Source organism: Pagrus pagrus (assembly GCF_965226575.1).
Source record: "Pagrus pagrus genome assembly, chromosome: 16".
Lineage (NCBI taxonomy): Eukaryota > Metazoa > Chordata > Actinopteri > Spariformes > Sparidae > Pagrus > Pagrus pagrus.
In genome coordinates, this window is record NC_140200.1 from 17,777,100 (window position 1) to 17,791,547 (window position 14,448).

Here is a 14,448-nt window from a genome sequence, read left to right on the forward strand (position 1 = left end):
TAAGAGGATGACATTTAGTGTGTTACGCGACAAAACTGAAAAACCATTAACACACACCTACACACAGCTTGATTTTTAATCTAACAACCCTTTTCCTTTTGCAAAGTGGAAAGTCCAAATCTGTTCTGTCCTTTCGGGTCTTCTGCAAAGGGCTTAATTTATACAAATACGCAGCGAATTGAACCTAAACAGCTGTGGCTGCTCTCTCACCTGGCTTCGATGTGGTGGAAGAGGTTGTGCCAGCGCTGGTTGACCTCCAGCAGTGAGCCGTGGACCTGGGCATGCTTGGCTTCATCACTGGCTAACAGCAGCTGCTCACCTAGCTGCTTCAGGTGGCTCTTATTCTCACTGAACAAGTTGATTTCCTCCATACAGTCCTATGGAAACATGACATGATACCATGATGCTTTAGTTTATAAATAATAATGATTTTAATGATTTCAACTTTCTATCTCATAATAATCATCAGAATATTTTGCATTTACAGAATATATAAAATCTTTAGAGGTAAACATCTTCATCTTGATATAATTGTGTTTGTTAAAGATTTCAGTGAGAGTTCAGTTCAGTTTGAAACTTTGAAGCATCCCGCTTTATTTCAGTGTCCCATTCATTCCACATGCCAAACACCTGTGTCCATGCCCCGGAGCAGTCGGCCATCACCAGGAAGTGCCATCTTCTGCTATCCAAATAGTTTAAAAGGGTCGATCACATTCCCTCTCATTTTCTCATCTCGTCTAACGGCTCAAAACAACAATCCAGCAACGTTCAAACCAATTATTATCTCTTTGACTAAACGAGCATGCTTCATGATGTAACAGGAAGCTACAAAAGGCTCTCAGTCACTGAAAGGACAACTGTTGTGTTCGAAACAAAAGGACATGCAGCCATTTCAATCCAGGCCACCATCTGTTATAAACAACATACTGTACTGCATGTTGCTCATGTATGGATTTCAACATAAACAAGTGGTGTCCATGGCCTTAATCATGGATTTTGGGCATTAGAGAATGTGCTATTTTTGGGGAATATAGAGCAAGAAGAACCTACATTAACGTTTCATAATGTACATACAGGAGCAAAACAAGATTTTAGATTTTAGGTTAGGAAACTCCAATTTCACCCAAATAATTAAAAATAATAATAATTAAAAAATAGCCTGTCCATGTTCTGGTGTAGTACTGTGTGGACAGTCGTATAAGGAAGATATTAGTATGTACCTTCTTTAGTTTCTCCACCATTTCCTCGATGCTCAGATCTCCGCTGTGGCACACCTTGTTCTCCATCTGAGTCAGCCAATCACAGAACTCTTTGTTCTTGTCGTTGAAGATGGTCCAGGCGTTGAGGCGGTCTGCGATTTCTTGCCTGCGCACGGACACCTGGAAGAGTCAAAGTGATAAAAGTGGCTTTTAGTAGCTTTGCACACTATTGCACGCTTTATGATGTCAAAGAAAGTATCAGTGGGCCGGTAATCACCATTCTATGATTTCACATCGCGCAGACAGGTGAAACTGCCTGGTGCAATTTCAAGACTGTATTGTGCTTGTCGGACACCTGTGGTTCAGGCTAAGCTGCAGTTAGAATAGGTTGTGCATGACTGACCGCATTAAGGTATTAGAGAAGCATTTATTTGATATTTGCAGCAACATTTGATGCCACTATCATTGTTAGTTAAGGGTAACCAGATTAGAGCTGCAATGATTAGTTGCAACTATTTTGATAAATGATTAATCATTTCAATCATCATAAACGTTTTCTGGTTCCTCCTTCTTAAAATCTTTGCACCATTTTGAGATTTTATAGACTAAACAAACAATTGATTAATCGTGGAAATAATCTGCAGATTAATCCATAGTTCAAATAACCGTTAGTTCAAGCCATAAACCAGATGACCGTTTTTGACGAACCAGTGACTTTGGAGCACAAAGCTCTAAACATGATTTATGGCTTTTAAACAAACCATTAAACCGACAACATTTACACCAGTAAAACAAATGTGTCTCAGTTACAAGATTAGCTACTTCCTTTGCCAAATTTATAATAGACTTTCTGGGAACAACTACACAGAAACAAGTCTTAACTGTGCTGGGCCAGTCAGTTGGATTTTGACAAATGTCAATCCAGTCTGAAACAGGGTTATTGGTTATGCTACTTCCTGGTTTGTTCCAGGAAAAATCTGACCTAATTCTCCTACACAACGGTGCATTTTGTAGATTTGAGCTTAGTTCATAGGGACACATAACCTGAAAAAAAAGAGAAGTCTCTCAAAATCTGTAATGTGACAGAGTACTGTTCAATACAACAGATTACATAAAAATGAACTGAACATTAAGTGTTTTATTACACTAAAGCATTTCATCTGTATCAGAGTCAGTCATCAGCTCAATGGAGAGAAATCCCTAAAGGGCCTCTGGTTGGTTAATAAAATTAACAAGGTCCATTTTCCTAATGACAGCTTAATGCCATGAAAACCCCCCATTACATTGCTGAGGAGGGGGCCGATGATCTTTTTGAGGTTAAAGGGCTTAGCGAGCCCTCGGGGCATGCTTGAACCAGCTATATTTTACCGTTCCGTGGCATTTATTTGATTTAAATGAGCCGTGCTTTGGTTTTAACGAACTAACAACCGCTGGGCCTTTTTGGACTCTGGAGAATTTAGGGTGCATTGTGATCTGCCGTCACCCCGTGAGGACTTTGTGCTTCCCCTGGAACAATAGAGCCTGTCCCTTGAATCCCTTCAGCCCAGCCAGGCCATCTGCTCATCGGGCCCATTCCAGTGGCTTCCCCCACCTACAACCTGTTAACTATGCAGAGGAAACTGTTGTGGCTCAGATCCATGCCCCCCGGCCATGTCAGGAATTAATAGGGATGAAAAATCTTGTGTGATTTAACAGCTTAAAATTGTCTGTGCTTTCTCAAATAACCTCACTTTATATTTTTGTCCACCAGTCTCACTATTTAGCAAAAATGATCGTAAAAAATGAAATTTTGTGATGGCTGAAGTATATTCTTTTCAGGTAATGTTCCATTTTTGACTTCAGGTTTGTTTTTGGACAAACATGAGAAGAATTATGCAGCCAAGATAAGCAGATAGCATGATCGTACATATAATAAAAGAGGCTCCAACATACAGAACACCAAATATCAACGGAAAACTTCATGATTGGTCAAACTGCTGGCTGCTGTTGCTGCATCTGCTGCATCCCAGTAGCTCCTGCCAAGAAAGGAGCAGGTGGAAGCAGCCGGCCTGACTGGGGACCCAATTAGCACGACTGCAAATTATCCTGTAACCCCTAATAACTGACAAAAATGTCCCAAGCATATCATGCATCAGGAACAAGAGTGCGTTTGTGCTTAAGCCAAAAGACTTAACTGTAGGAATTTGAGCCTGTGTGTCCATACAGTAGAGCTGCTTTCACCAATAATGCAGTTACAGAATTAATGGCCTGTTCTGTCGAGAGTTTCATGTGATTGTTCGGATAGCCCAGTGAGTCTGAGTCAGGTGCCAATTACAACCTGAAAAGCTGCCAAGTGACTATTTAAAAACATTTTGATAAACTGCAGAATGCTACACTTTTCTTTATGTTTTTCTTTATGTTTTTTTTTATGTTTGTGACGAATAAAAGCAGGAAAAAAGACTTGGATAAATCCAGACGTGTCCCATCCAGCCCAAACACAAAGTTTCAGTTTTAGTACTTTTGCAGAAGAAATGTTAAGAAAACAAAATGTAATCTGTGGGAGAGGAAAATATTAACAAGGAGACACCATGCTGTAATTTTCCCTCCATGAACCTGCACATGGTGTCTCTTTTCTCAAACAAATGAGTGTGTGTGTGTGTGTGTGTGTGTGTGTGTCCAGCCCCAGTGGTGCAGAGGCTTTGTGCTGCTGCTGCTGGTCAAAGCCAAGACACCGCTGGTAGCAACTTTTCCCTCCTTCCCTCCGTCTCTCCCCCTTAATCCTTCCTATCCACCTGCACCATCTACAACCTTTCACTTCCTCTGGGTCACTTTATGGCCCCTATTAGTTCTCTACCTCTGCATTTCTTGTCCATCAGCTCTCACCTTCATGCACAGCTCTTCCCATTGACCATGGAGTTGCTCCAGCTGCTGCTCCAGCAGAGCCGAGTCGCCGGCCGCGACGTACTGGGACAGGTCCGTCTTCATGGTGGCCAGGTCTCTCAATCCACTGGCCAAACGCTGCAGAGAGAGCTCCGACTCCTGCATAACACACACATACACAGACACTTTAACACCAGCTCAGAGAGCCATGTACAAGCCGTGTGCTCACGCTGCTGTCCCTCTTTCTCGCTCCGACTGTCCAGATTAAAGGGCTGTGGACGGGACAGGGGGAGGGTAGAAGGGGCAGAAAAGGGGGAGGGGAGTGAAAGCATGGGGGTATTAAATAAGGGAAAGGGGGGGAACTCAGAGGCACTGTGGTGGGATGGGGGGCAGCTACCGATGGAGTTGAGGGGTGGGGGAACTTTGGTCAGTGTTTAGACCAGCTGACCATCCAACAGATTCATGCGGATGATCTATTAGGACTTGTTTTTCAACTTTATGCTTTAATGTTATACATAATGTACAATTAAAACAATTTTCAGTGAGATCACTCGACTCTTCCATTTGTACAACATTTATAATAAAGAAAACTGTTTTGAAGCACTGTGCTTGTTTCAATAGTAAGTGAGGTTGGTAGACAAATAAAAATAAAATCATGATTTATTACATAAAGATTAGATTTCTCACATTATTTTGGATAATGCAAGCGCTCAAAGTGTTCTGGTGCTCACCAGTAAACATCTACATAATACTCTTTGGGGCACTGCAAGTACATGAGGCTGACCTTCCTGTTCTCACCTGACTGCTTCTCTCTGTTGGAGCGTGAAGTGCTTTTTGTGTGACAAACTAAAATCAGAGAGAAGAGAAAGTATCCAGGGACGCGCTCACGCCGGCATAGTCGGACCGGCCATGGAGAGCACCAGGAGAAATTGTGTTTGACAGCCGCTGTATAAGCCACTTGAACATCCTCCTCTTCAACCCCCACCCCGCCACCCCCCCACGCCAACACATGAATAGGGGGAGTACAGGTGCTTATTTTTTCCACTCCACTCCACGCACAGCACAATACTTTCTATGTACCAGACAATAATGGACCATTTCTACGTCAGTGTTCTGTTATTAAAGGCCTACTTGACAAAAGTCTATAAAATGTCTTGTATTTTGTATGTGGTAGTAGAAAGGGCTGTCATTTATTCTATTCTAGCAGTTAGGAATAGGAACACAGTCAAGTTATACACGGACTACATGTATTGTAATTACCTGAATGTGTTTCTCCTCCTCAGAGCCCTGCAGTCTTTCAGGCAGCGGCTGTTTTAGCTTAGTGTCCAGCTCATCCAGTTCAGACAAGATGCTGCCGATCCCACCCTGACACTGAGGCCACTTCTAAACAGGAGAACACAGAGGAAGGAGATCTCAGGAGTCACTTTAACAAATATCTGACAGATGATCAACTACGGAGACCTCAGCTGCAGAAAGATGAAATAGGGACAACACAGATCAGTGCAGAAGTAACCTGTTCGGCGGTTTTGCAGTAAAGTGATGAGAAACAAAGAGGTGTGCTTCCTTTAAATGACTTCATTTTTCAAAATATTCCCACCAATGTAAGTCTTTACAATGCTTTGTGAAACTAAATCATTCATGTCAGATGTTGAAAGGACCGAGACTGTGTAAATCCAACAGAAGGTAGGGTCATAGCCTCAATAAATGGAGAAAAACTACAGCAACAACATCTTTCTGACCATGATATAATGACCAAGTTGGCCTCTTGCTGTCAGTTGTACTATGTTCATTAATGCTTCTCTCTGTGGGATCTTTGAAATGTTGCTCGGAGGGATTTCCCTCTCCTGTTTATCTTAAAAGGGGTTAACACAACTTTCCCTGACCTTACTGGACCCGGGTAACAAAACATCCGAATGCTCGAAGTAACACAATACATGAAGCTGTACAGCATGTGCACAAACCATGAAGCTGCACAGCATTCATACAACAGTCGATCAGTCAGAGCTTTGACGTATTACACAATCAGTGTTTGTCAAACATTTCTGCCTGACAGCCAGTAATATGCTTTTGCTCCTACTACATACATACATGCATACTGTATGTATGTTTATTTTACTATTATTACAGTATTTTATTAGATCACAGGTATGTGCCTATGTTGCTGTACAATATATGAGCACTGCAGTATAACAGTGATGGAATTAAAGGGACAGACAGTGATAACCAGCCATCTCTGGATTTGAGCTTCTCTTTGATCCCTGGCTGAAGGTCAGTGCCAGGGCAACACACCAGCTCCTCTGTATGTGTGTGTGTGTGTGTGTGTGTGTGTGTGTGTGTGTGTGTGTGTGTGTGTGTGTGTGTGTGTGTGGAGTGGGATCAGGTCCTGGATATGGGTCATGGTCACACCTCCTGCTCCCTTGTTAATACTGTAACACATGTTCTTTTGGATTTTATCAGTCCAAAGCTGTACAGAAAGGGAAAATCTGGCATGTTTGATGTAGATGTCCAACTAGTGCTGTTGGTAAATGTAGTCAACTGAAGCAATACATTCCTGCGGCTGCTATATTGACTGAGAAAGCTGAATGCCAGCAATTCAGGATGCATTGTGAGCAAAAATGTATCCTTGTCCACACATCATGGATGCCATTTTCACTGTTAGATTAGTTTAGATTAGATTGGATAGATTTTATTTACCCCACAATGGGGAAATTCACTTGTAACAACAGCTCAAGATGCAACAAGTACAGGAAAAAGTAAAGGACAAATACGTAAGTTTACATAAGGTTAAATAGAGTAAAGTAAAGTTAAATAGAAAATAAATAGAAAAAAAAGATATTTACAAAAAACAAACAAGTGGTTGGAAAGTGATTGTTCAGGTAGTGTTTGAGTTAAACAGTCTGATGGCTGTGGGGATGAATCATCTGCGGTAGCGCTCCTTCTTACACAGTGGGTGTCAGAGTCTGCTGCTGAGAGAGCTGCTCAAGGCTTCACAGTCTGGTGCAGGGGGTGAGAGGTGTTGTCCGTGATTGACGTCAGCTTGGCTGACATCCTCCTCTCACCCACCACCTCTATGGAATCCAGCAGACAGTCCAGGACTGTTGGAAATGTAGCTGGTTTACAAGCAAGACAACCAGTTTTGTTTATGAATGGGCAGCACACCCTGTGTTTACACTAAGGGTTATAAACGGCTTGTAACTTTTCTTAACACCAATAACATGACTAGTGTCAGAAGATCAGTTTTCTCGGTCAATATGGGAATTTATTGCTTCAAGTGATGATAGTTACCATCAACACTGATTGGACATCCACTTAAAAAGTGGCAAATATTCCCTTTAAGGTCAGCTAACTGTTTTTTTTAACCAAATCTACAATAGACGTGGTTAGCACAGTAGTTTTTGCATATGTGTATATTATGATTTTCTGCTTTAACGTATCATTATGAAGTAAATGCTGATTGCACAATGTAATAACTACTATACACTATACAAGTCTGTCTGCCACACTGTCACCTGGGAAAAACAAAGGTTAACTGGGGATCCATTTCTATTATAGACTAAATGATTGAATAAACTGACGTTTTGTCCTCTGTTGTTGTTATTTGTTACACTGAGGAAAACTGAAACAATCCAGTTGACTTTGCAACAGCGGCATCAACAATAATACTACTTGGAAATGCTAGAAGGGAAAAGTTGTTACCACTTTAAGCTAACAAAAAAGAGAAATTTGGACAAGTTGGGAAATCTGTAAGCTCCCTTGGCTGTAGTCAACAATATCCTGTTGTTCTTTGATTGAGTTTAATTTATAGAAAGATATCTACTGTATATCAGCATGACAGCCATGTTTATGTTCGCCTTTTAATTTGAAAAGCTTAATACTTTTAAGCTTTTGGGATCATGTGTAGACGTCTGATTGTGTAGTTTTATTCTAAATCACAACAAAATCAATTGTAAGATTTAACATAAAAATGATAATGATAACTAAAACAGTGTTGGTGTTACCTGAACAGTTGTGGTGACCAGGTCTCGTCTCCTTTCCAGCAGTGAGCTGGTTCGTTCCCAGGCCTCCTGTACAGCCTGGAGCTCTGACTGCAGTCGGCTCTGACACTCTGACTCTGTCATAGTTTCACATAAATGTCCGCCAGCCTCCAGTGTCTGTGTGTACACAGCGGAGTGGAGACCCAGAGCGTCTTCAACACACTTTGAAAGATGTGGGGAGAGACAGTGTCGTTTAGTCATTTTAATTACACACAACTTTACTTTTCCACCACAATTTGCCCGTTGATAAAAGAAGCTGACACGCGGAAGTAGGAGCACAGTACACTTCTTACCTGGTAATCATCCCTGCAGCTCCATTGCTGATGCAGTGCACACAGAGCAGGTCCAGCAGGAGGCAGTAAGGGGTCAACGTCCCTCAACAGCTTCCACAAAAGTTTTAAGCCACGATGGTAGACCCTCCACTGACCCAGTTGTTCTTTGATCAAGGACCTTCGCTGGCCAACCAGAGCCACAGAGCTCAACCAGCTCTGCCTCACACAGGCTGCTTGTGTCATAAGCTCAGATCTGTAAAAGAAGAAACAAAAGATTTTTTATATTTGGAGACAAACAAAACTGCTACGACATAAATTCAATATAGAAAATGAGTGGGAAAGAAATATGCGATATCAAGGGGAATAGTTGTGACATGGGTTGAGTTATTTTATGAGGAAAGTCTATGATGCTAAATTGCATAACATGGTAGAACGAGAAAAAATACAAATGAGTCCGTCATACTTCATTCATGGGCAATTGCTAAATCAACACAAAATCAGCAGGTTTTTAAGACGGTCTTAAAGTCCAAAGTAGAAATCTCAGCAGGGGTAAGAGAACAAAATTTCCGTTGGCTCCTTAAAAATATTTAATTTCTCTCCAAGCTTTCCAAAGACGATTTAGGGAAAGAGACATCTACTGTGACTGTTCCAGGGAAGGAAACACCTGCACACACGGATCCTCTGTTGTGTGTCAGCAAACACCCAATGTGTACAAGTCTGATTGGCCAAGAATGAAATGCAACCAAAAAACCTCAAATCTAATTACTTTATCAGATGACAGGGTCTATGACGAACACAAGACTGCAGCAGCACGCTCTGATGACTCAGATTAATAACACAGTTTCCCTGTGGCATGGCACCAACACAGAGAGCGAGATTTTTTAAATTCTGATGCCAATTTGAAACCTGCGAGTTTCGGTCCACATACCAAAACTGATGAGTATAACATTCATCAATCCACAAATGGTAGAATCGCACAATTAAAAAGGTCCTAGAGCTGAGATTACTTTTAGCTTTTGGGACTTTTGGGATTAAGAAATGTCATCTTATCCGAGGATTTATCTTCACTCCCATTTATCAACCTGACTGCATCTGAACACAGATCGCTGATGTGGATTTCTCTGAGTGTTTAAACATTGTGGAAACATTTGGGTCAATGCAAGTATACAACTCAACAAAATATACAACATTGCTGATAATACTCGCATACTTTTACTTGAAGGCCCAGTGTGTCGGATTTAGGGGTGTCTATTGGCAGCAATTGAATATAATATTCATAATTATGGTTTCACTAGTGTATAATCACCTGAAGCTAAGAATTGTTTTTCGTTACCTCAGAATGAGCCTGTTATTTCTACAGAGGGAGCGGGTCCTCTTCCACAGAGTCCGCCATGTTGCACCGCCATGTTACAGTAGCCCAGGATAGAAAAACCAAACGTTGTAGGGGAGGGTGGGACGAGGGCTGATCAGTTGCTAAAAATCCTACACAGGACTTGTAGGACTTTTACTTGTAATTCAGCATTTTCATAGTGTGGTGTTCATACTTTTACTTCAGTAATTGATCTGAATATTACCTGAACCACTGACCTTACATATAATCTTTCTTGTTCTATCTTTTTCAGTCTAACCTCCCCTTTTTCTCCTGAAATGGTTGCCATGTCCTATTTGAATCTTATCTAAATATGAGCCTGTCGAAAGCAGAGAAACCTTTGAACCTTGACAACAAAAGTACGGGGAGAAAAACCAGCAGTGAGAAAGCTGACGTGCTGCGGAGTAACAAGAAACTCCTTTCGTGCTGGACAATGAATAATAGCCCTCATTCCTGATGTATTATGCGTTAGTTTTTGTCTGCGTTGTTTATGTTGACCTAAATACTCTGAAACCAACAAAGCTGTGAGATCACCAGAGGAAAGCCTGTAAGTAGCTCGTATAGTTGTGTGGCTTAGTGGTAATTAATACTTTGACACAACAATAAAAGATTTCTCCAGCACTACCTAACTTGCACTAATGCTTTTAAATCTTTCATTTCATTTAATGTGTAATAATAAACTTTTTAATAACGAAGAATTATGGAGGCTATGTTGGTGCCAATGTGATGCAAAATGAATTAGAAGGACCAACCAAAGCGAGCAGCGTGCTGAACTGAGCACACTCCTGAAAATGAGGAACACTATGATCCTGTGAATTTATTAACTTGTTGATGAAGCGAAGAGCCAGAGAAAATGAGGTCTTAAAAAGAGGAATCTGCTACTCAAGGAATCTGCTGCTCCAACCTCATTAAGCTGTTACACGTTCAAAGATTTTTGTTAAGTATTAAACTGCCATTTGATGTTTTCACAGAGTCATGCATCACTTACCTTTTCTCTCCCGTTTCTTTTTCCATGAACCCGACTGCATGACAGAGAAGAGCTTGCAGAAGCTGGTGTCCAACAATTATTTCAGCCTGAAGACTCTGTGGGAGTGAGAGATAACAACAGGAGGGAGAACATGAGGAGATTCATAGTTCAAATCTTTCATTCGACTGATAACTCAGCAGTAAAACCAGCGAGAGTTCAACACAACATTTTGTGTAATATTCAATATTTAAAACAGGCATCCTAAAGTCACAGCAATAATCACAGGGATATATTAAACAATGGTTTGTGTCAATGAGGTAATTAATCAAACTACTTCAGCCTGAATTATCAAATATTTCTTTAGCAACATGATTGTATTCAAGCAACACACGGGCGGAGATCAGATGATCAGACTAATCAACTAATCAGACTAGTCTTACACAGGTGATGAATTTTAAAATAGAGAAGAGAGAAGCAGGTTATTATTGGTATCAGCTTAAAAATTGACGGTTGTATGTATCCCCATCAATCTGACACTCGTTTTCAACAAGTGAGAATAAACTTTGCTTTTAGGGACACTTAATAGAGTGATAGGATAAACACTTTAATTCAAATTTGACTTATCTATCATTTCTGTCCCAATTCCCAGAGTTTAGAAAAAAGCCCTGAAGCCATTTAAAAATTGGTTCCAGTTGATCAGATTCTAATTAATGTCTATGAAAAGAAAGAAATGTAAAAAAGGCATTTGAAAATAGCTTATTGAAGGTTTTATTCGTGCCTATAAAACAGATTTGGGGCTTAAAGTAATTTCAAGACTATATGGAGCTCTTCAAGAGATTAAGTTAACAAGCTCCACCTATATCAGACAAAAATAGGAGAGGGAATCTAACAGCTGTATCTCAGAAGAAGTTTGGAAGGAATATTGTGAATTTCAGTGGAGGATATCGAGCTCAGTTGCATGGAGGGTGTTCAGCTGGAAGAGTGTTTGTAGATTTTTTATTACACCTGCTCAGAAATCACATTACTCAGGCAGCTCCAGCTGCTGGAGGAACTGTGGCTCCCAGGAAGCCAACCACTATCACTTGTTTTGGGCCTGTCCAAAAGTAAATGCCTTTTGGCGTAAGATTCATTCAGAATTAGTTACTATATTTGGGACAAAAATTCAATTTAAATGGGATGAACTCCTTTTTGGCCTTTTATGTTCAACTTCTACAAATATTAAAACAAAATGGTATGTGGTATCCTAAGTAGTGCTGCTAGAAAAGCAATTACAAGGAAATGGCTCCAGCCGAATGCTCCATCTATAGAGAGCTGGTACGATATTATCTATGAAATCTTTGTAATGGAAATAATTAACTTTCCAATGAGGCTCCAGCAACATAAAACCAAATAAAGAGGAAAATGTAAAAAAAAAAATGAAAAGAAAGAAATGTAGAGGATCTGTGAAGTGCGTTGTACCTGATGAACATTGAGCATCTCTTGAAGGCTGGAGTAGCTTTGAGGTTTTTTGGATGTTGATTCCTCCTCAAGTTTCTTCTGGATAGATGTCAAGTTCACACACTTCTCCTGAAAGTTTTGGGAGCGCTGATGATCAACGTGATGTTCTCTGGAGAGAAAAAATAATATGACAAATATTATTTAGTATACAAAAAAGGACAAGCAGAAGCCTCCTTCAAAGTGCACGCATCTGCTTCATAATGTTACAGCTCAGACTTTAAATCTTACGTTACAAGTTTTCATTTCATTAAAGCCTGGTTTTAGTCTTGTGAAATAACAAGATGGATTTCTTAACATGGTTAAGTATAACTGAAACGCACAAAGAAATATCGATTATAGCTCATGTTTTGGTGCATATTCAACTAACAAGCAACAATGTGAAAATACACAACACAGCTTCACACTAAATGGATTTTTGTTTGTGCATCTTTATGAGTCGAATGTTCTCACCTGTTCATATCCATCGTATGAGTCATGCTTTCAACCCACTGCCTCCTGAGCATGTGCAGTCTCTCTGTCTCACGGTTGTTATGGGTCACACTCATCTCCCTGACGTCAACCAGTGACGCAGACAGGCCGCTGAGCTCCGAGAGAACCTGCCGACACATCCGAGAAATGAAAAACACAGACAGACGTATTTTCAGTTAATGAACAGAAAGGTCCCCAACCTTATGAGAGCAATATTGACTGGACATTCTGAGCCTTATAAATAGCAGAAAATACTGAAAGTACAAGAAGATAAATGTTTTTATTATTGGATCTTGTCACTCATATTATTACTCTTCATTTTACTTATATTTGGGGCTTAATAATGCTTCAAGTTTTGGTATACAGCTCACATAATTTAGTTTTTTTGGGGGAAAGTAAACACAAAGTATGAAGTTTCTTTTTAATAAGCTTAAAAATGTTTTAAAGTTTTTTTAAGTATTTGTGTACATTTTTGTGATAAAAGTATTCTGATTTAACTGTTAGAAGTTCTTGATTTGCAATGTAAGCATGTATACAGAGACTGTAGATTTCTGTTGGATTAATTCACAATGGAAGATAATCAGAGAAGTGACTGTGAATCTTAAAGTGTGTGTATAATGTGTATAATGTGCTGGTGCATAGAAGTAAAGTTCAGGGATTCTGACCAACCTTCACAGAGTCTGTATCATTCATGTTGGCCTTAAGTTTACTCTGTATGCTCTGTGTCTGCTTTTCAAGGGCCTCCAATCGTGTGTTAAATAGTTCCTGTTGCTCCAAATCCTCCTGCACACAGAGAGAAAGGAAGGTGATTTTAATATTAACCTGAATTAATTAATTTTGACCACAAAGTAACAGTTTCACAATAAACTTAAGGGAAACTTGTCTGTGAGTCATTACAATTGAAAAACTGTACAGTAACACAAATATTTCTGCTATTAATTTATTGATAATTGATTGATTAAGACATTATTTCTGCTCATTTCCTCACCCGAAGACTTTTCTTTTTTCCTGATGTTGCCTGGCTCAGCAGCAGGACTTCACGTGACAGCAGTCTGGTCTCCGATTGGATTAAATTTGCGCCCAGTGGTTCTAGCCGTCCAATAAGAGGCTTGGAAGCCGAGAGAACATCTCCCACGCTGCTTTGCAAATCCATAGCAGCAATTTGCAACTGCTGCTAATGAGTGAGAGAAAAAACAGCCACTTAGATCGAGGAATGAGCGGATGAGGACAGCAAATGAAGCATTTATCCGTTTATGCTTTTGTGTGTGACTTTTAATTGAGTTGAATTATGTATTATTGACCGCCTTCCACCGTGTTACTGACTGTTCAGCAATGCGCCAAAAATCAAAGCTCATGAGATTCTAACTGTTTTTCTCCCTCTAGAATAATGGAAAGCCTGTTTTCCACAAATGTTCCTGACGCAAGTAATCATAAATAGACCTTTCTCTGTACTATTTTAAGAGGTTAGAAAGGGAAAAGAATTACATGGTTGAAAGACTTGGAGCTTGTTTTTGTCCATGAATGTGCAAAACAACTACATGTCAATGGACATTAGCTGCAGTTTACCACTGTATGTTGTAAAAAATAAACTCTTTAAATAGTTGAATGTTGACTGAAACACAACTGCAAATTGTTACCTACCTTTAAAATGTCTCAATCAAGATCTTAACACAATTCCTTTAACAAAAGTGTTCTGTACAATAGTTATATCTTCATGTAAAAACTGATTATCATCTGGTATGTTTCATATTTTAAACTATCAAATATAGAATTTTTTTTGGCC

The 14,448-nt window shown here is 40.0% G+C and overlaps 1 protein-coding gene across 12 annotated transcripts in view; it reads right to left on the minus strand.

Moving 5' to 3' along the window:
- The window catches only part of syne2a (spectrin repeat containing, nuclear envelope 2a), an 82,076-nt gene that overhangs the window by 13,576 nt on the left and 54,052 nt on the right, over positions 1 to 14,448 (minus strand). For 11 of the 12 annotated variants that reach the window (XM_084378339.1, XM_084378345.1, XM_084378337.1 and 8 more), the window contains 11 exons: positions 13,654 to 13,839; positions 13,335 to 13,448; positions 12,648 to 12,793; positions 12,159 to 12,306; positions 10,722 to 10,816; positions 8,386 to 8,617; positions 8,057 to 8,254; positions 5,319 to 5,441; positions 4,062 to 4,217; positions 1,221 to 1,379; positions 211 to 377 (listed from right to left, as the gene is read on the minus strand). In XM_084378339.1, the coding sequence (XP_084234465.1) occupies positions 211 to 377; positions 1,221 to 1,379; positions 4,062 to 4,217; positions 5,319 to 5,441; positions 8,057 to 8,254; positions 8,386 to 8,617; positions 10,722 to 10,816; positions 12,159 to 12,306; positions 12,648 to 12,793; positions 13,335 to 13,448; positions 13,654 to 13,839 (1,724 nt within the window). The remainder of the gene's footprint in view (positions 1 to 210; positions 378 to 1,220; positions 1,380 to 4,061; positions 4,218 to 5,318; positions 5,442 to 8,056; positions 8,255 to 8,385; positions 8,618 to 10,721; positions 10,817 to 12,158; positions 12,307 to 12,647; positions 12,794 to 13,334; positions 13,449 to 13,653; positions 13,840 to 14,448) is intronic. The other variant, XM_084378341.1, reaches the window with a different exon arrangement.